Source organism: Lactuca sativa, chromosome 8 (assembly GCF_002870075.4).
Source record: "Lactuca sativa cultivar Salinas chromosome 8, Lsat_Salinas_v11, whole genome shotgun sequence".
Taxonomy (NCBI): Eukaryota; Viridiplantae; Streptophyta; class Magnoliopsida; order Asterales; family Asteraceae; genus Lactuca; species Lactuca sativa.
In genome coordinates, this window is record NC_056630.2 from 142,695,878 (window position 1) to 142,718,926 (window position 23,049).

The 23,049-nt window shown below is 35.4% G+C and overlaps 1 protein-coding gene across 1 annotated transcript; it reads right to left on the reverse strand.

Moving 5' to 3' along the window:
- Positions 1-12,967: 12,967 nt before the first annotated feature.
- LOC111918332 (ethylene-responsive transcription factor ERF098) lies at positions 12,968-13,833 on the reverse strand. The gene has a single exon (XM_023914009.3). It carries the CDS (start codon positions 13,621-13,623, stop codon positions 13,201-13,203), a length of 423 nt encoding a protein of 140 aa, XP_023769777.1. The 5' UTR covers positions 13,624-13,833; the 3' UTR covers positions 12,968-13,200.
- Positions 13,834-23,049: the final 9,216 nt, after the last annotated feature.

Sequence of the window (23,049 nt, forward strand, 5' to 3'; positions counted from 1 at the left end):
GATCTGTAACGAACATGACATTCCAAGTCTTTTAATGAAATACATTTCTTTGGAAATGCTTTTGATAAATCTTTATCATATTTTGTTTTGGGAAAAATTCCGCAACACTTTTATTTAAAATGCTACTCTGATTTTCAAACAAAACATAAACAAAATCGGTCTTTTCTGGCCGTGAAAATGGGGATGTCACACTGGCCCACAATACGCTCACTCTTATGATGTTCCTTCTTCATAGCCTCCCGCTGGGCTTCTCGTATCCGCTCCAACAGCGGAGTCACCACGGTCAACCTCAAGCTAGTATCTCTGATCAGTGCTACCTTGCGGCTAAGCACATCGGCCACGAAATTGGCCTTCCCCGGGATGGTAGAGGATCTCACAATCGTAATCCTTCACCACATCTAGCCATCGACGCTGCCTCATATTCATATTTGGCTGATCCATGAGGTACCTCAAACTTTTATGGTCCGTGTAAATGGTACAACGGACTCCATAAAGGTAATGACGCCAAATCTTGAGGGCGAAAACAACTGCTCCCAGCTCCATATCATGCGTCGGATAGTTCGCCTCATGAGGCTTCGGCTTCCTCGAAGCGTATGCGATAACATGCCCTCTCTGCATCAATATTGCACCCAAACCTGAGATGAACGCATCACAATACACTACAAAATCCTCCACGCCCTCTGGCAGGGCTAGGATTGGTGCCTCGCACAATCTCTGTCTCAGTGTCTCAAATGTGGCCTGCTGCTCAGGCCCCCAGCAAAAAACCCACAACTTTCCTTGTTAACCGGGTCAAAGGCACGAGTATCTTGGAGAAGTCCTGAATGAATCTCCGATAATAACATGCTAGTCCCAGGAAGCTCCGAATCTCAGATGGAGACCTTGGAACCTCCCACCTCATCACGACCTCCACTTTGGCCAGGTCGACCGAAATCCCATTCTGGTTGACAAGATGCCCAAGAAACTGCACCTCGCATAACCAAAACTCGCACTTGGAGAACTTGGCATACATGCTCTCCCTCCTTAGAATATCCAACACCTCTCGCAAGTGCTCCTCATGCTGCTCATGCGTCTTGGAATAAACCAAGATGTCATCAATGAAAACTATCACAGACCGATCCAACATCGGTCTGCATACGCGGTTCATGAGATCCATGAATGCGACAGGAGCATTGGTGAGCCCGAAAGGCATCACCACGAACTCACAGTGAGCATATCGTGTCCGAAAAGTAGTCTTTTGCACATCCTCCTCTCTAGCCCTCATATGATGATAAATTGAACGCAAATCAATCTTGGGGAACCAAGATACTCCCTGAAGCTGGTTAAATAGATCATCAATCCTCGAGAGTGGGTAAATGGTTCTTCACCGTTACCTTATTCAGCTCCCGGTAATCTATACACATCCGATGTGAACCGTCCTTCTTCTTCACAAATAGAATAGGGGCTCGCCAGGGTGAACTACTTGGTCTGATGAATCCTTTTTCTAACAGCTCCTGCAGCTGTGTATACAACTCTTGCATCTCAGGAGGAGCGAACCGATACGGTGCCTTGGCTATCGGAGCTGCACCAGAGACTAGGTCGATCCTGAACTCTACCTGCCTCTCCGGAGGTATCCTAGGCATCTCCTCTGGGAATACATCCGCGTACTCTCGTACCACCAGTACGTCACTCATCGTCGCCTTACCCGCCTCCCAGGTATCCAAGACATAGGCGACATACCTTGCCCACCCCTAATGGAGATAACGCCTAGCTCTTGCTGCTGAACATATAGTTGGTCCACGTTGTGGCCTCTCGCCCTGAATCACCAGCTCTCCCCCACTTGGGGTCCTGAACCGGACCAACTGTTGTGTGCAGTCGATCACTACCCCATTGGGGCTCAACCAATCCATGCCTATAATAACCTTGTTCCCCCGTAATGGTATGGGAACCAACTCTACCAAGTAGCGCTACTCAAACAACCTTAAAACACAATCCCTGAAAACCTCTGATGCTCGCACTGATCGGTCGTCCGTAATCTCGACCTCTAGAGGGCAATCCAACATGCCCGAAGTCTCAGGGAACCTCTTGCTAAGCGCAAGAGAGACAAATGATCGGGTAGCAACCGAATCAAAAAACACCTGAACTGGGATACCGTTCACATGGAATGATCCTAAACAAAACATATAACATGGCACATCAATATCACAAGCGACATATAATAAAAGTTACAGAGAATAAATCATACCTGTCACCACATCAGGTGCGGTGCTTGCCTCCTCGGCTGTCAACTGGAAAGCTCAGCTCCTCACCACTAGAGCCTCTGACTTGACCTTCCGGCCATCCGTAACCCGAGTAGTCGCTGGAGTTGGCGCCACCACTGGTGTTGCTGCTGTCAAACTAGGGTATTTGGCCTTTTAAAGGCCCCTCTGGTTACAATGAAAGCAAATCAGGTCTGATGTCTGGACATTAGGGGGAGGGGCAGTACAATTCCTTCCAAAGTGCCTCGTCTTGCCGCACTTGTAGCAGCCCGATGATCCCGCTCTACAAGCTCCCTTATGCGGCCCGCCGCATTTCCTGTAGCAGATATGGCTCGATTGGCCCATCGACCTAGTATTAGATCCCTTGGAATTCTTCCCCAAAACCCCAGTAATCTGCTCCGTCTCTACCTTCCTCTTCCTGAGGTGCTCTAAATCAATCTCTCTCTCCCTTGCCCTAGCAATCATGGACTCCAGGGTCGGGTAGGTTGAGTAGCTGACATGCTCCCGAATATCAGCCCTCAACATGACATGATAACAGGTCTTCCGCATCTCCTTATCCCCTGCATACTGAGGTACCAACAAGGCCCCTCTCAGAACTTGGCAGTGATCTCCACCATTGTCTCAGTAGTTTGTCTCATGTCAAGAAACTCCTAGTTAGCTGTTGAAGCTCCACAACTGGCGCAAACTCATCCCTAAACCTGGTTACAAAGTCCGACCAAGTCATAGAATCGATGGCTGGGGATCCCAGTGAGTCACTAACCGACTCCTACCAATCTTTAGCTTTGTCTCTCAAACAACCCGCAACAAAGCGAACCTTCGACCTCTCCGGGCAGAAGCTCGTCAACTGCACAGACTTGATGTCTGTGATCAATCTCCTAGTAGCAATGGGGTCCTTCACCCCATGAAAGTCTGGTGCACCACTCCCCCATAAGTCCTTGAAGGACAGTGTGTGCGTCCCTGACTGGTTGGACGCCAAGTCACTCCTGAATGTTCGGAGGTGATCCTCCAACCGCTCAATAATCCCCTCCTTGATCGACCCAAAAATGACCGGGTTTGCCTAATGGATACCCCTCGTGATCTTAGACGCGATGAACTCGCGTAGCCCGTCATCAACCTGCTCCGATCCCACACCTGGGCCTGATCTTGATCCTAATCCAGACCCTGAACCTCCTGCTCCATGACACGTCATCACCATTTTGAAATAAAACACATAAACGTCACGGTCAAAGCTCTTGTACAATAAGCTGTATACGTAAAAACAACTAAATCAGCCTTGTCTACTGCTAAAATTTGTATACTACTTGAATTATTAGTAGAGGGTGCTTCTGTTGTTGATGGTGATGATGATCGAGTATTTGATTGGAATAGAGTTGAATTAGGAGATGTGGGCCTGAAAATAATGTTGTATAAGAAGAAATAATCTTTGATGTGCGTGTATGTTGGGAGAGATCAGAGAGTCCTCGACTACGTATACACAAACACATACATGCGACTGAGGGAGTAAGGTGGTGCACGACTGAGGAAAAATGCATCTATTTAGGGTATGGGCAACTGCTATCTAGCGATTGATTTGGGGCAAGGGAGAAAATGACGTCGATTTGGTGGTGGGTGGGGGAAAGTTTGTGTCAAAATTTTCGAGATGAGTGAAATTTATTTTCTATCAAGTGTAAACTAATTTCTTTTTTTTAACATTTTTTTAAACAAATCTTCCTTATAGTTTAGTTAAAATTGTGTATTTAGTCCTTAATTGTTTTTTCATTTAGCCCGTATGGATGACGGAGGACGATGTATGAGGTGCTTTCAATTTATAATAGCATAACAGATATTGAATTTGATTATGTTGCAAAATAGTTACGAATAGCAAAATTCTATAGCATAAAATCTACAAAAAATTTATTCCGTAATAGTTACAAAATTTAGTTTCGTAGCAAAATTTTATAGCATAATAGCTATGGATTTCAAATATGTAACATAATAGCTATGAAATTTAATTCCGTAGCAAACTACCGTGGTATAATAGCTATGGGTTTCAATTTTCGTATCAAAAAAGCTACATAATTCACTTTTGTAACAAAAATTCGTAGCAAAATAGCTATGGAATATCATTTTGTAGCAAAATAGCTACAAAATTTAGTTCCATAGTAATTTATGTAGCAAAATAGTTATGTACTTTCATGCTATAGTAAATTTAGTAGCAAACAATAGATTACGATTCCGTAACAATTATCCATAACTAGTCTGAAGTGTTGCTTTGGAGTTTTATTTTGTAGAAAATATTGTAATAAAAAAGGTACAAAAAGTCGTTTCGTAACAAAATAGCTACGAAATTTTATTCCGTAGCTATTCATGATTTTCCTTGTAGTGATGTAATATAAGTTTTAAATAAGCTTTCAATTTATGTTTAATCGTCATCAAATTATATTTCGACGTGTATAACAAAACTAGTTGGTAGATAGAAGTAGATTTATTTGTGTAGTAGTGTTTCGCAAACACGTTCAGAATTTTTAAAAATATAAAATTATATAAGAACACAGAGTTAAAATAAAAGCTTTGAAAAAATAAACTCTCAAAAACTTTTAGATTATAACACTACTTTTGTTTAAAATTACAGTTTTAAGTTGTGTTACCATATGAAAATGTTTCCTTTAAAACCAGACTTTCAAAGTCTCCTAAAAAGTTTCAAAACGGAAATGCCGTTTTAAACGCTGTCACATGCAAAGTCCCAAAATATAAAAGTCGTGCATTGAAAATCAACAAATGTACATACAATTTGCATTTGATAAGTTTGGTTTCCTCACGCAGGATGCAGTGGAACTTCTTAATAAAGTACACGGATCACGCATAACAATTTATGAATGTAGTTTTCAAAATAATTGATTCTATCATAAAAAAAAAAGCTTAACGCCACAGTTTTTTATGTGCTTGCTTTCTCATTTATTGTATTATGATAACAGTTACATCGTATCATATTACTTTATTTGCAATAAAAAAAGCTCGTTAATGGAACGTATCGTTAATTTGGACAGAAAAAAAATTAATATAAAATCTCCCATTCATACATACTCGATAGTGGATTCTACTTCCATAATAACAACCATTGAAATAACAACAAAATAATAACAAAATAAGTAACTGTATAGTAAAGGGGGTAAGGGTTCAAATGAGAACCAAAAAAGGTTAAGAACCGTAAGAACCTCTAATTTTAGATGTTTTTAAAGGGTTTAGGGTATAGGGTGTTTATAAAGGGTTTAAATGTCATGACATAGAGGAAACCTTGGACCAAATCTCTAGATAGTTTATTTTGACTATTTGTGATGCAACGGTACCAAATAGTTTCTTTTGATGATAAGTTTCAGACGACTATTTAGAGGCTTAAGGTTTAGAGGGAGGGTGTGTTGCAATAAATATTAGCAAATTGGTTAAAAAATGAGACTTATTTGTGAATGCAAATTTTCATATGTTCTTAGCAGGAACATGCTATACTTTAAAGAACACGTAATATATTGTTCTTGTATCATCTCTTATTCATATATAAGTACACATTAATCCTAAAAAAATAGGTATTTTGTCAAAATATCTGTTTAAAAACGAAAATAATATGTGAAATTTATTTTAAAACGGGTAGATTCTAACACTCTTTTTCGTAATATGATTTTCATATATGAAAAACATAAACCATGATTACTTTAATAATTTGAAAAATTAAAACATGATTACTTTTATATATTTGACAAAATTTTCGTATAACAAAACTTTATAACATAATTAACCGTTTAAAGATAATAATGAAATATTGAAATAAAGAATCAATTAATTGGTTGCTATTTTATTTTTATTTTTATAAGGTGATAATCTCGTTATGTCTTATTTAAAAACTTATATTATAATATAACTTTTATATATATATATATATATATATATATATATATATATATATATATATATATATATATATATATATATAAATACAAAATAAATTAATATATTGTTATCATTATACTTTTTTTTTTGCAAATTTCAATACTAAAAACAAATTTTCCCTAGAAAATTGTCATATTAATGATCTACTAATTAACAATTAAATTTATATACTACATAAATGGTTCACATGTGAACAAAAGTACACAAATGGTCCATATTTGAAATATTTTTCTTACATCAATGGTCTATTACGCGAAAGAAAATGAAAATGTATTTTCCATTAATAAAATGTTTTAAAAAAAATCCTGTTAATTAGCTCTAATGTAGATTTTTTTTTCTAGATTAGCCAAAAAGAATACGGAAAAATCATTTTTTGAAACTACAATGCTATTGATGAACTTTTTTGCAAAGTTTAATGCTATTAAGGATTTTTTCCAGAAAACAATCGTTAAAATGAGCTTCAATATACAAAAAATATAACTTTCCATATTAACTAAAAATAATCCAAAAAAGTCATTTTTTAAGAGTATGATGCTATATATGAACTTTTTTTTCAAAGTTTAATATTAAAAACAATTTTTTTTTCCAAAAAAGGTCCTAATATAAGGTTAAAAGAACATATTGTAAAATATTTATCGATCTACATGAGCAAGAATTAAACGTTTCCATCAATACCCAATAAAGTATATAAATCATGTCTCCTTCTGTAATGAATTCCAACGCCCCACAATGTGGAATCCCCTAAGTCGCAACATTCCATAACTCAAACCACATCCGATAATCAATATGAAGAGAAGTTGCAATAAAAAATAATAATTGTCACCATCTTATACAAATATTAGAGATTATTGGGGTATTAGATAGTGTAATAACTTGCAATTAAATATAATTTTCAAATAAAACTTAATATTAGATACTAACCAATGTGATCAAGGGTCAAAGAAGACATTATAACTAAAACATAAACAAAGAACTATTAGGGATGAAACATGAAACTATAAGGATAAACATACAAATTTAAACTGTGAAGGATAACAAATATCGACAAATATATTTTTTAAGTAATTTAAACAATATATTTTTATAGTAATTTAAGTCGGGCCGCAAGTTTATCCCAATATTGTTCCCTTAAGCATTTCATCGAACAGGTAGTAGACAGGTAGACCAAACAAAATTTCCAAGTATCCAAATCAAGGTCTCAAATCCTAACACATAAAAAAACGAAAAAAAAAAAACAAATTTGTGATTTTAACAACCAAAAGCAAAGGATATGCCATACATTGTGTATGAGTCTATCGTTTATAATTTGACTGCTCAACTTATTGAACAATTCGTCAAAAGTATGAAAAAATGGGGAATCCCATAGAAAGATCCGATTCAAATTTCTAAAATAACACAACTGTGATAATTAATTTTCAAACCACAAAATTTGACACCCTCATAACATAAAAATCAAAATATATTTTACTTACGTTCACAAGAATCTAGATGAATTCGATCATTTCTTTTGTTCGTCAACTCCAATTTCGACCTACAAGAAATCTAAAAAAATCAAGCAACTTGAGTTACAATTATTTTCAAGTTGTCACAACTTTAGCATAAATATCGATAAATTGTACAAATATTAGTTATCAAGAAATAAGCATATATGGGATGACTAAAAAGTTGTCAAGTGGAATTTGAGTTACTTGTTTTCTTACCTTTATCTGATGTATTTATAATTCCAGTCGTTCGACTACAAATCTAAATCGTTAAGTAAAAATCAAAACAATATGTTTTCTCCATTTTCTTCTCCACTACAAAACTTAGGTTAGATATATTATGTAAAAATCAAAACAATATGTTTTCTCCATTTTTGGTGATATTTAACTGTCATTAATAGAATTCCTAATTTAATTCATTTTATTTTTGGTGAAATTTAAGTGTCATTAATGGAATTATAATTTAAAACGTAATATACGTTTTATAGAATCTATTAACAAAAATAAATGGGTTGACAAAGATGATGTCATCAAATAATCCAAAGGTAGGAAATATATGATTGATATGCAATCAATGATCCTAATTTCTTCAGTTTAGAATTAAAGGTTCTCTTTTAATTATATATATATATATATATATATATATATATATATATATATATATATATATATATATATATATATATATATAGTGGTTCAAATGGGAACCATAAAAGATTAAGAACCCTAAGAACCCTGATTTCATAAGTAAATATGTATTATGAATATTACTAAATATGTTAACATCCAAATTTTTATCTTTTTGATAAGAAAAGGGTAAAATTGTAAATTTTTAAAGTTTAATATTTTCGTTCAGGCATTCATTCATATTTTAACACAAAATTTTTATAAAATACAAATTTATACAACCCATTTACAGTTTAATACACAAAATTCACAACTTAATACAATCAACTTTACATTAATTCACAAATATAGAGAATTGTCAAACCGAAACTCTACCACCACCACCACGAACTACCTGTGCCAGCATCGCAACCATTCTTCCTTACAAATCATATCTGCATATAAAGCAATGCAATCACATGTTAAATACTACAATCATAGTTTAATAAACCTGTTAATTTACTTATTTTGAATTTAATACAAAACAATTATAAAAACTAAAGCATTCTTACATAAGTATACAACACAAAAAAAAAAGATATATTCACAAGAATATTTATACAAAAATTCATATATAAATCATTCATATTTTAACACAAAATTAATAAAAAAAATCACCGCAAAATACAGTAAATTCAAAACTTAATATTGTGTATAATGCTTCTTTTTTCACATATTTAAGAAGCAAACACAAAATTCATAAAAAAAAATCACAGCTTAATATAGTAAAAAAAACATATGCATGAATCATAATAGTGGATAACTTATCTGAAATCTGCGAAGAAGACGAAGATGAGTGAAAAGAATAACATATCCTTACTCTACCACCACCACTAGCCTTAACGCCACCAACTATCATACGCTGCCATCAACCATTTCGACCACCAACCATATGTTCCAGCACCGCCAACATTATTCCCTCAAAAATCAGATCTGGATAAAAAAAATTCGAATTCACAATATAATTCATCATTCCAGACACTAATTCACAACTCAATTTAATATTTCAACGTTTAATTTACATGACAGTGACAATTTAAAATTTACATATTTTATTCAAAATTAGAGAAAATCATATATGTGTATAATGTTTCTTTTATCTCATATTAAGTTCATAAAAAATCTCAACTTAATACAATTAATTTATAGCATAATACAATCAATTCAAAGCTTAATACAGTTAATTCACATTTTAATATATCGATTTTACAAGTTAATATAATAAATGTATAGTTTAATATACAAAATTCACAACTTAATACAATTAATTAATATCTTAATACATTCAATTCACAACTTAATAAAATCAATTCATATTTTAATACATTAATTTCACAACTTAATGTAAAATTTACAATTTAATTCCTAAAAATTATACATTTGCAACCATATTCTCAGTTTAATAGACTTGTTCATAATTAATTCACAACTTAAAACTTTTAAAACTCATGAATTCACTGTTTAAAGCATATATTTTCTTATTATAACAACTAAAACTAATATTAATAGAACTAAACAAAATTTATAAAGAATCCACAATTTAATATAAGTTTAATACACTTAATTTATAGTTTAATAAACAAAATTCACAATTTAATACAATTAATTCATAGCTTGTACAATTAATTCATAATTTAATACACACAAAATTCACAACTTAATATAATAAGTTCACAATTTAATATAAAAAATTTATAGATTTATAACCATATTTTCAACTTAAAACTTACATGTATACCTTCAGATCTAGAGCAAAGTGCTTCTTTCAAAGTTTATTTACACTATATTCACAGTTTAAATTTTACATATTTCTTTTCAAAATTAGAGAAAATTGTATTTATATATAATGCTTCTTTCATTTCATGTTTCAAAAGCAAACATAAAATCCATAAAAAAATCACCGCTTAATACAACCATTAACAACTTAATATAGTCAATTCACAATGTAATACATAAAATTTACAATTTAATACAGTTAGTTCATAGTTTAATACACATAATTCACAGTTTAATATAACAAACTTATAGTTTAATTCACAAAATTTTATACATTTATAACCATCTTTTCAACTTAAAACTTAAATTTATACCTTCATATATGGAGCCTAGTGATTCTTTCAAAGTTTATTTACACAGTATTCACAGTTTAAATTTTACATACTTTATTCAAAATTACAAAATCAGATTTGTATATGATGTTTCTGTCATCTCATATTTCAAAAGCAAATGCAAAATTTATAAGAAAAAATCATAGCTTAATATGGTCAATTCATAACTTAATACAGCCAATTCACAGTTTAATACACAAAAAACACAACTTAATACAGTCAATTCACAGTTTAATACATAAAATTCACAGAGTAACACACAAAAAATTTATATTTTAATACTATTAATTCACAGTTTAATATAATTAATTTACAACTTAATACAATCACAACTTAATATAATATAATATATAATAATTAATAAAAAAAATTACGTTACGTTTCAATTGAACTTAGTATAGTAATAATTAACAAACAAATATGCAAGTTCGAGATTAAAATATAAAAAATTATACATTTAGAACCATATTCTCAACTTAATACTTACGTCAATACCTTTGAGACTAGTGCTTCTTTTAAAGTTTAACTTATACAATATTCACGGTTTAAATTTTACATATTTTATTCAAAATTAGAGAAAATCTCAAAATTAGAGAAAATCACATTTGTGTATAATGCTTATTTATATCATATTTCTGATACAAACACAAAATTTATAAAAAAACGTTACACAAATTTCTTAAAAAATACATATCTTAATACAGTTAATTTAAAGTTTAATATAATCAATTCACAAATTAATACAACCATAATTTAATATAATATAATAAATAATAATTAATAAATGCATAAAATTATTAACACAAGTTTCTTAAAAAAAATCACATCTTAATATAATTAATTCACAGTTTAATATAGTTAGTTCACATACTACCACAACTTAATATAATATAATAAATAATAATTAATAAAAAAATTCGTTTAGATTGAACTTAGTATAATAATAATTAACAAAAAAAATAAGTAAATTGAGATTAAAATATAAACATGTGTTTTATGAAATGTTAAATGAAAAAGGAAGAAAAAAATTTGATGTTAAACGATTCAAAAGAAGGCGTTTTAATAAAATGGGTAAAATTTTAAATTATTTCAAAACTACATCCCCAAAAAAAATATCTATCGCATATTCTATCCTGCATTGAAAAAGTTGTAGTAGTGAACGAAGAAGCAACATATTTTGAATACAAAAACTTTATTACAGAAAAAACTTCAACCGGACTTGCATCCCTAGTCATCGGCAAACGGTTTGATAGATTTAAGAAAACCTATTTGATTATTCAATCGATTTCATCATAGATTACTTATAAATTAAAGAAAAAAAGATCAAAATCTGTTTTACCTTCTTCCTTATCATCATCGTTTTTTTGTGGAGATGTTTGTGTACGTGATTTAAGATTTAAATCTGAATTCATCTCGAGCTCGTATATCTGTTGACGTAAATCGTAGATATGTCACTGAAAATTATAGATCTAGAGATTGTTATATGGGGAAATGAGGTTAGTGTTTGTTTTCTTTAGAGGTATAACGGATCAGAGGAGAGGGAGGTAGCAGTGGTGGTGGAGCCGTCGTCGACGGTGATAGTGGCGGAATCTGATATGAAGAAATCGAACCAAATATATCAGATATTACCAGATTAAAGTAACGTCAGATGTAGGAATATCTCAGATCTGGAAGCTACGGTAGTGGATCTGGTGCGCCGAATGGTTGCAAAGCTGGTGTGACGAACGGAGGCGGACGACTGCAGATCTGGAGCGACGAATAGCAGCGAAGAGTGGTGACGAACAAGTTGTGCAAAGCCGGTGAGGACGATTGTGCAGATGGCGATAGCTATGACGTATGTGGTGGTTTTTAGTAGTGATTATCGTGGTGGTTTCAAATCTGATAACTGTTCATGACGGAGCAACGGCGGCCGAAAAAAATGCTGACGGAGGCTGCCCGGAAAAAAGGTGAGAGGGGAGATTGCTGGGTTTTGTGTTTGAGAGAAAGAATATGAGATATGGTTTATTAAAATATCAGACAATGAAAAAGTATATAGGGTAATACTCTTACGTATAAAATTTTATTGTTTTTCTTTCAAAAATTTTTATTTTTTTTATTGTCGTGAAAATACCGTTAATAAAGATGGTTCTTAGAGTTCTTAATCTTTAAAGGTTCATATATATATATATATATATATATATATATATATATATATATATATATATATATATATATATATTTCTCACTCATATAAATTCACATGAGGATTATACAAATAATACTGCACTCACATGGATACACAAAACAATTTGGGGATATATATATATTCCTTACCATATAAATCAAATGAAGATAAATCAAATGAAGATTATACAAACATGGGTACACAAAACAATTTGGGTATATATATATATATATATATATATATATATATATATATATATATATATATATATATATATATATATATATATATATATATATATATATATATATATATATATATATATATATATATATATATATATATATATATATAAATCAAATGAAGATTATACAAACATGGGTACACAAAACAATTTGGGTATACGTGTAGAATTTCTTTTATTGAATTCGTCGCAACAAAAATATATCAGTTTACCATGTCCATGAAACACGACCAATTATCTTGCACCAAAATCGACTTTTTGATTTGAAACATCCTTTCAAAAATTGAAACTACGTCATGATCACATTACTCATACGAGCCAACGTTCGTTTATCTATTTTTAAGCCACAAATATTCAGCTTCGTTCGTATATTACCAAGACTTCACTTCTTTGTTCTGTTGTCATCATAACCAAGAAGATCCTCGAGCAACTTATTATCAAAATACTCGAATTCAAGCACTTCCCTACCTTCCCTACTGCTTGAAGACGACTCCCCTGCCACTGATGTGGTGGTGCTGGTCGAAGTATTATAAGCAGCAGCTGAAAATGTAGGTGGATACTCTGCCGGAAAATTAAGTACTGCCATATGCCCTCTCATTTCAAAGGCGGCCCGATCATAAGCTCTAGCTGCCTCCGCCGCAGTTGCAAATGTACCTAACCAAACCCGTGTACCTTGCCGGTTAGGGTCACGTATCTCCGCAGCAAATTTCCCCCATGGGCGCCTCCTAACTCCTCTGTACTTTACCTCCACTTCCCCTCCTCCACCGTCCTTGGGGTGGTCCTTGGAACCGCCGTCATGATCCATTAACCAATTATCTTTTTTTTGTATTGGTGTTTAAGGCAATGGTGATTAAACGTGAATAATTTAAACGAATATATAGGTAAAAAGTGGTCAAGAAATCAAAAGGTGATAGAGGCGGAAATACGAGAAGGATTAGAAAGTTCTGAAAGGTGGTTTGAATCAGAAACGTGGGTCAATCCAAATTCTAATTTGACTTCTTGATGGCATTTTGAATTTGTGGACTGCATGTTTACATGCATGCAATATATATATATATATATATATATATATATATATATATATATATATATATATATATATATATATATATATATATATATATATATATATATATATATATATATATATATATATATTTTGATTTGAGACCACCTATATTTTGTGAGACACGAGAACCATATCTTAGTTTTTGATCAAAACTAATCTTGTGGCTTATAAAAAAAACATGATTAACACTAATTAATCTAATTGATTAATTAATTAGGGGTAGATTAGTCTCTTAGGTTAAATTTAAGACGATCAGATATAATGTTAACGTCATTCACTTCATCAAGAAATCATCTGGTTCGATTCTTCTACCAAAATATTTACTAGATCAATATTCCTTGTTCTCCAGTTCAATCTGATCGATCTTCTATCTCCTTAATTCTTCCATTCTTCATTCTTCTACATCCCCAATTGATAATCTGAGTGATTGAGGTTCATGTTCATCTATTGACACCAACAACTCATTACAAGATTGTTATCGATTTTAGCTCTGTGATCATCAATTTCATCCAAGGTAGAGGTTCAATTGTTGAGACGATTTCTACTAATCTTCATCTTCAACAATTACTATCAATCTTTCAAACTGTGATTTTTACTCTACTTCAAGCTTCAATTTTAATTTCAGATCATTGATTTTTAACCATTCATCAATATCGGTAATCGATCATCAACTGATATCGATTTCCATCAGATTGATGATTTGAGTTTTACTCTCAAATCAGGTGTTTTAGCAATTTAAATTCATCTTAGATCTATTATCATACCGATTATTTGATTTCAGCCATTGATTATCAATTTCAAGCTTTTGGTTTTTTCTGCTATTGAAGAGAAGCAAGCAAAAACAACGTATCTTCGAGTTATATTGTGTTCATTCTATAAAATTAATGAGGTATGTACATAACTATTATTGTTATTGAGCCAATTCTCGTACATTATACATGCACTTTAGCTATTTGATTAAAGTCATGAATGAATAAAGAGTCTGATGTAGAGTCTAATACATCATTCCTTCTTTCCCACCCTTAAACAATGTTACTATTTAATGATATTGACCCCAAATTCCAAGATGATTTTTCTTAACTTAGTGATGACTGATGTACTTCTTTTTGTCAGTGATTGAAGGACATACAACTGTTTATCAATGCAAATGTTTAATGCATATGTTGGAAGAAACATATCATCCATATCTTGCCACCATTAATTAATGATGAGAACTTCAAGAAGTATATTGACATGTTGGTTTCAATGCTGCTTGTTCCATAAAGAGTTAAAGTGGCTAAGATGATGAGGACTTGGTTCATCTTTGGAATCGAAATCTGTAATGAGGATGTTGATTTAATTTCCTCCATGCACTCTCCTTATTTCTTTCTTGATAAAATTGTTCTTCATATTTGTGCAACTTTAAACATAGTTATTGCATCAGATATATATCCTAATACCTAACAGATTCCTTTCACAGTGTAAAGTGGTACATACAGTTATGAAATTAGCTAAAACTTTCATGTTTTCTATCATTACAAATTTTTAGGTAAGCCTTGAATGGAACTGTAGAGAATGTGGCTCTATAATAATTTCTTGGAGAGTCTCATTTTATGTAGTGGGATGTAGTAAATTTGTTTATATTTTTCTTTGTTTGGTTTCAAGTGATGTATTTGAGGTAATTTAATAAAATGATAACACTATATTCTAAGTTTTATTTTTACATTGGTATTTACAAATAAATTGTGCATTATTTTAATTTCTTACATATATATTGTTATATTCTAGTTAGATATTTGATGTTCATATAATCATTTTGTGTTACATTCTATTTAGAATGTTCTATAGATACAGACAACTTACAACATTATTCTATAAGAATTGTAACTTGAATATAGACAACCTAATTAAATTATTCTGTTAGAATGTTATGTAAATTCAGAATATTATGTAATATAAGTTCATTTTATATGTTATAACACAATTTAGAATATTACACTTTAATATCAAAATACTCCATAGAACATAATTTTAGAATACTACGCTTAAATTTCATAATATTACATATAATTTTATAATATTACATATTAACAACACATTATAAAAATATTGAATATTTTGAATAGCTAGATTAATATCATACCATTGAGTATTAAAAAAGCCAAAATTTAATTAGGCATTATTGTATTAGAATATTTTTCATATAACTTACAATGTCATAGAATATTGTTCTATTAAAATATTCTACATATATATTATAAAAACATACAACATTTAATATTATTCTATTAGAATATTATTCACATATATACTACTTTCATTTAATAAATCAACTTATTCAAAGGGTAACCTATAATATTATTCTATTAGAATATTATATATATATATATATATATATATATATATATATATATATATATATATATAGGGTTAGGTTATTTTGTTTCTAGTAACTATTATGTGCCAAAATGCATAGATCTGGACCATCAGATGGAATATAATCAAAGGTAATGATCTGAGGGTCTATGATAGTAGAATATGATAACATATACAATATAATCACATAAATTTCAGCATAAGGGCATTTTAGTCAATTAGCCTATATTAAAGAAGGAAATTTTCGGATTTTTAGGGATAATTAATTCCTTTATTTTTAAAAATCTGAATATTTTAAATTAATTCAAATTTAGAAATTAGATTTTACTTTATCAGAATTGTAGAATGTTAACCATAAACTAGTAAATATATTCGTCGATTATATTCTGTCAGAATGACAGAATGCTAACCATAAACTTGTAAATACATTCTAAAAAGAATACACAAAATCAATTCTTGAACTAATAATATACAAATAATTACATTGTATGATTATGATTCATTGAATAATAACAACATTCTGAAAAAAAAAAACATCACAATCTAACAAAAACACTAATCTATTCTAATGAAATATTATTTTTTAGCAACACTTTATACATTGTAGCATAACACATTCTGGTATAATACACTATCGTTCTCTATGTTTTTTTCCTTCTCCACATCATTGTTAGTCTCTTCAAAACCTAAATCCACAAATAAAACATAATCAAGTTTCAAAAATTAAAAAATTCAACGCATTCTAAGAGAATAAAAACTATAAATTCTGATAGAATGTACTTGTTGTTGACAATTATTCTCAAACATTCTAACAGAAAACATTGAATTCCCCTGTCAAATACCAAAACCCAAACAAACCATGAGTTATGTTCAAACAATCAAACCCATATCCCTTTCATTATCATCAATTTTTCCAAGAAAACCCAAACACAAATTCTTTCCTTTGATTTCTATCAAGCAATCAAACAAAAACAAAAAGAAGAAAAAAAAAAATTTCTTTTACCTGTTGGCACAGTTCACTGGAGAAGAAGAAGCAGGGATCCACGAGCACCACAGAACCACCCTTGTGACTGCTTCCCACCAAGTTCCTCTTCTCGAGAAGACAAAGACAGAGGACCGAAGTCCTCTCTCCCCCTTCGTGTGTAACGCCCCATTTCTGGTATGTTGCTTCCGTGGCATTTATTTAGAAGTTTTCGAGAGGGACTTGGCGAGTCTATGGCCCGACTCGTCGAGTAGGGACGAGATTTCGAGCACGTGTTAGTCGGTGACTCGGCGAGTCCATATTCGGGACTCGGCGAGTCTGCCTGCCAGGTAGAAACCCTAAATCCCCGGGTTTGCACCCTATTTAAACCACCTTATGAGCCCCAAACTCGTCCCCTTCACCCTCAGAGCATCATTTAGCAAACCCTAATCATTTCCTTGAGTAATTGAGCATTTCTTGTGTGAATCTTCAAGTTTTGAAGAGAAGAAGGAGGCTAGATCCAAAGGAGAAGAAGAAGATCCAAGGTCTTGCACCCATTTCAGAGTTTATTGAGGTATTAACCGAATTCCTTCTGTTTCTATGATTGATTTCTCTTTAACAAACATATTTAGCCTCTTTTAGCCATTTCTTAGCTTGTTCTTAGTAGAGAGATCACATTAGATTGATTAGACTTCGGATCTAGCCATGTTTCAGTTCCAAAATCGCAGATCTATCACCTTTATAGAGCCACTTTGCATGATAGCCCTAGATCTACTCTTCTAAGTGCCTTTTTAGCCTTTATATCCCTTTTCGTGCGTATGTACACGTAAAGTTGGAAACTTTACGTGGTAAATCAGCCTTAGAAACTCAAATCTATAAATTGTATGCGGTGGTTTTGAGCAGAATCAAGTTTTTAGAATCTGCATGCATGTGACTCGGCGAGTCGTTCTTCGGACTCGGCGAGTCAGGTCGCGGGTCCCCGATCTTTACCCTTTGAGTGATTCCGAGTGGAGGCCAGTGAGTAGTAGGGTGGACTCAGTGAGTCAGAGGTTAGACTCAGTAATGGAGGGACTCGACGAGTTGTTCATACAACTCGGCGAGTCCAAGACAATCTTCTTAGCTCGAAGAACAACTCGTCGAGTTGTTCATATGACTCGACGAGTCGGATGCAGATTGCCTGAGCTTTTGAATCAAGAGGGTACTCGTCGAGTCGATGCCATGCTCGACGAGTAGCCACGAGTAGGGTTGAGAAGTGAGACTAGGGACTCGGCGAGTTGGCAGCCCAACTCGGCGAGTCAGGTCAACTGTAGGTTAACTTTGACTGGGAGAGTTGACTTTGACCAGGGGTAAAAGAGTCATTTTACCTAATGCAGTGATTAGCATATGATTGAGTGTGTTTATGGATTCGTAGCCGGGGAGATACCGGAGCAGCAACAGATAGCTTCCAGATCCATACACACAGCAGCCAGTTCACGAGGTGAGTTTCCTTCCAGTAGGAAGGGGTCTAAGGCCACAATGCCGGCCTGTTCAGTTAGCAGTAGTTTCTGGACTTCGGTCCAATGCAGTAGTTAGTATGTTTGACGCCTTCGTGGCTCAGACAGGATTTAAGTGTTTATGCTAGTTGATATGATATGCTATGCCGTGTTCAGTTAGTCCGGACTTTGGTCCGATGCAGGGGACGGGGTCCCAGTCAGTTTCGGACTTCGGTCCGATGTAGGGGACGGGGTCCCAGTCAGTTTCAGACTTCGGTCCGATGTAGGGGACGGGGTCCCAGTCAGTTTCGTTCTTCGGTCCGATGCAGGGGACGGGGTCCCAGATAGTTAGTCCAGACTTCGGTACGATGCCGGGACGGGGTCCCAGTCAGTGGGCAAGGCCCAGTATGTGCTTTATATGTATTGTATGGTATGTGGTAGTTTGGGGGAGCTCACTAAGCTTCGTGCTTACATTTTCAGTTTTGGTTTCAGGTACTTCCGCAAGCAAAGGGAAGAGCTCGGGATGATGGCATCGCACACACCACAGGTTCAGTTTTTGTCCTGGGAGTTGATTCAGCTTCTTGATATGTTTGGATACAGTTGTGATACAGTTTTTCTCACAGTATTTTATTATGGTTTTTGAATCACGCAACGTATGGTTTTATTATGTGATACTCAGTTTCATGGTTTTTGTTATAATAAAAATGAAAATTTTGGGTCGTATTTTTGGGACGTTTCAAGTTGGTATCAGACCCTTGGTTTGAGGGATTCGGATACACCTCCGGGTGTATCTGAACTCAAACTAAGGGAATGATAAAATGATTTTCAAAAAAGAAAAATGTTTTCGAATGAAATCTTGAAAAGCACTTAGAAAGAAAAGAATTTTTAAACAAGATAAGGGTGTGGTGCATGCGATCAGCCGAGCTCAAGTAAGTACTCCCAAGCTACCCATACAAGTTTTATTATTATGATAAATTGTTTTAGTTTCAGTAGAACAACATGCTAGTATAGGACTAAGGATCTAGGAGGATGACTTATGTGCATGTTATATGTGTTTCAGCTTTATGAGAATTGCATGCTAATATTGAGTAGACAGCAGTAGGATAGCCTGTTTAGGTTATGCCTGGTAGCGCGAGCTTAGCATTGTATGCTAGTACGGTTTCTCGTTATGAGAGTAGATTTGCTTGAGTAGTTTCCGGTGTCCGAATGCTGTTTGCTTCGTGCTTTGTAGAACTCTTGGTGATGAGAGTTAGCTGTTAGGTGAATACGTCACGTCACATGTGATCAGGGTTGAATAATCTCAGAGTGTTGGATTTGGCCCTATTGCGCAACTCTTGTTTGAGTCTAACCGTTGTAGGGACGAGTCTTTTACTCAAAGGATTATCCGAGCCTCATCACATGTGATGGTATTCAGGTGATGGAAAATTAGCATTACAAGGAGGCCTTCAGCAGCTGAGGTCTGGTTTGAGCGGAGTCAGAGATTTCCCTAGGGCAAGCCTAGGATGAGAGTAACAGAGATCAGTAGTAGTAGAAGTGACTTGGTGGAGTCAAGACAGTTCTTGAGGAAAGTACAGATAGATGTGGAAGGTAGTATGGGCCCGTACTACTGAAAGCAGAGGATCCGTACTCGAATCAAGGAAGGTTGAGACAAGACCAGGAAGCTAGTAGTAGTATCAATGACCCCTTGAGATATTTCAGTTTTCTGATGTTGCTATGATGTGTTTCAGAATGGTGGTTTTGTGTTCGAGGCCAGCAGCCGGCAGTGGAGGTGCTGGGGAGAGATCAGGATCAGGCTCGGGGGACGAGCACATGGATGAGCAGACCAGAGAGTCTCTTTCTTTAGAGATTACTCGTATCATTTTGGAGCAGACTCCTGTGATCTTCGGTTCGATCAAGGAGGGTATCCTAGAGCTGATGGATGAGAGGTTGGGCACCTTTCGTGCCGAGGTGGCGGCCATGATGGGGTCGCGCACACTTACGTTCAGGGAGTTCAGGGCATGTGGAGCTCCAGATTATCACGGGGCGCGGGACCCCATAGCGATTACTAGATGGTTGGCGGATGTGGCCAATGCGTTCTGCACGAGCAAGTGTCTTAAGGGGGACATGGTTAGATTGGCGTCTTGTCTTCTGAAGGACAAGGCACGGGATTGGTGGGAAGAGGTCGGACATACCATTGGAGATGATGCAGCGTTAGATGCCATGACCTGGGCTGATTTCTCTACCAGGTTCAGGGCGGAGTTTGCACCGGTTATTGAGGTGCACCAGTTAGCCAGAGAGTTTCAGGACGTCACCCAGACTACAGAGACCGTGGCGGAGATCACCGCCAAGTTCAGGGAGAGGGCTCTTCTTGTTCCTCAATATGCAGCCGATGAGGAGATGAAGAAGGCCCATTATCATGAGATGTTGCGGAGCAATATCCGCCAGTTTGTGAGCCGGTCCAGCTATAAAACGCTGGATGACATGATTACTAGGGCTCGGGAGAGGGAGATTGACCTTGAGATGGAGAAGAAGAGGAAACCGGAGGCGGTTTCGGGTACATGTAGTTCGGGAAAAAAGCCCAAGGTTTCAGATCACAGATCCAGGATTCAGCCGAGCCACAGTCGATGTGGCAAGTGTGGGAGAATGCACAATGGGGTGTGCAAGGCAGGGAGTCCCGGCTGCTTCAAGTGCGGTCGGACTGGGCATTTGAGCAGGGATTGTACGACCCCTGTTACTGCCATTTCAGCATCAGATCTGATTTGCTATCAGTGCAATCAGAGGGGACATAAAAAGTCCCAGTGTCTGAGTTTAGCTGCAGCAGGGAAGGTGGCTGCACCTGCCCCTGTTACTTTGAGGATTACAGATGGCCGGCAGGGCCGAGCCGAGGCGCCAGTGGCGAAGAGTAGGGCTTTTCAGATGACAGCAGAGGAGGCGCGAGCGACTCTTGATGTGGTGATGGGTATGTATCTTCCCTTCATCTCTATATTATTATTGATTGATTATTGCTTATGATTATATGTTTTATATAGGGTCGTTCTCTGTGAACGGCATTTCTGCTACGGTATTATTTTGATTCGGGGGCTACCCGATCATTTGTATCGCTAGCGCTTAGCAAGAGATTTAGTAGAGCTCCAGGGGAGCTGGATTGTCCACTAGAGGTTGAGATAGCAGATGACAGGACCGTGAGGGTCGCCAGAGTGCATATAGGGTGTTCTCTTCAGTTGTTCGACGAGCAGTTTTCGGTGGACCTGGTTCCTATTCCCCTGCGAGGGAATAAGGTTATAGTAGGCATGGATTGGCTGAGTCCCAATGGGGCGGTGATTGATTGTGAGTTGCAGCTAGTGAGGGTTCGCACTCCCAGTGGGGGAGAGTTAGTGATTCAGGGCGAGAGGCCACAGCGCGGACCAACCTTTTGTTCTGCCGCAAGAGCGAGATGCTATTTTCAGCAGGGTTGCGCTGGTTATGTAGCTTATGTCTTGGATGCCCGGGAGAAGGGCAAGACGGCAGTTGATGATGTTCCGGTAGTGCGAGACTTCCCGGATGTATTTCCCAAGGATTTACTGGGAATACCTCCTGAGAGGCAGGTTGAGTTTAGGATCGACCTAATTCTTGGTGCGGCTCCGATAGCCAAGGCACCGTATCGCCTAGCTCCCCCTGAGATGCAGGAGTTGTCTACCCAGCTGCAGGAGCTGCTAGACAAGGGTTTCATTCGGCCGAGCAGTTCACCTTGGGGAGCGCTGATCTTGTTTGTGAAGAAGAAGGATGGGTCGCACTGTATGTGTATAGATTACCGGGAGTTGAATAAGGTAATGGTGAAGAACCGTTACCCACTTCCGAGGATAGATGATTTGTTTGACCAGCTTCAGGGAGCGTCTTGGTTCTCCAAGATCGATCTACGCTCCGGGTATCATCAGATGCGGGTTAGGGATGAGGATGTGCAGAAGACTGCTTTTAGGACCAGGTATGGTCATTATGAGTTTGTGGTGATGCCATTTGGGCTTACCAATGCTCCAGCCGCGTTCATGGATCTCATGAATCGCGTGTGCAGGCCGATGCTGGATCGGTTAGTGATAGTATTCATAGATGATATCTTGGTGTATTCCAAGACGCAGAAGCAGCACGAGGAGCACCTGAGGGAGGTGCTAGAAGTTTTGAGGAGGGAGAGACTTTTCGCAAAGTTCTCCAAGTGCGAGTTCTGGTTGCGCGAGGTGCAGTTCCTTGGTCACCTCGTCAATCAGAAGGGTATTTTGGTAGATCCGGCCAAGATAGAGGCCGTGATGCAGTGGGAGGTCCCGAAGTCTCCATCCGAGATTCGGAGCTTCCTAGGGTTGGCAGGGTATTACCGGAGGTTCATTCAGGATTTCTCCAAGATAGCAGTGCCGCTCACCCGACTGA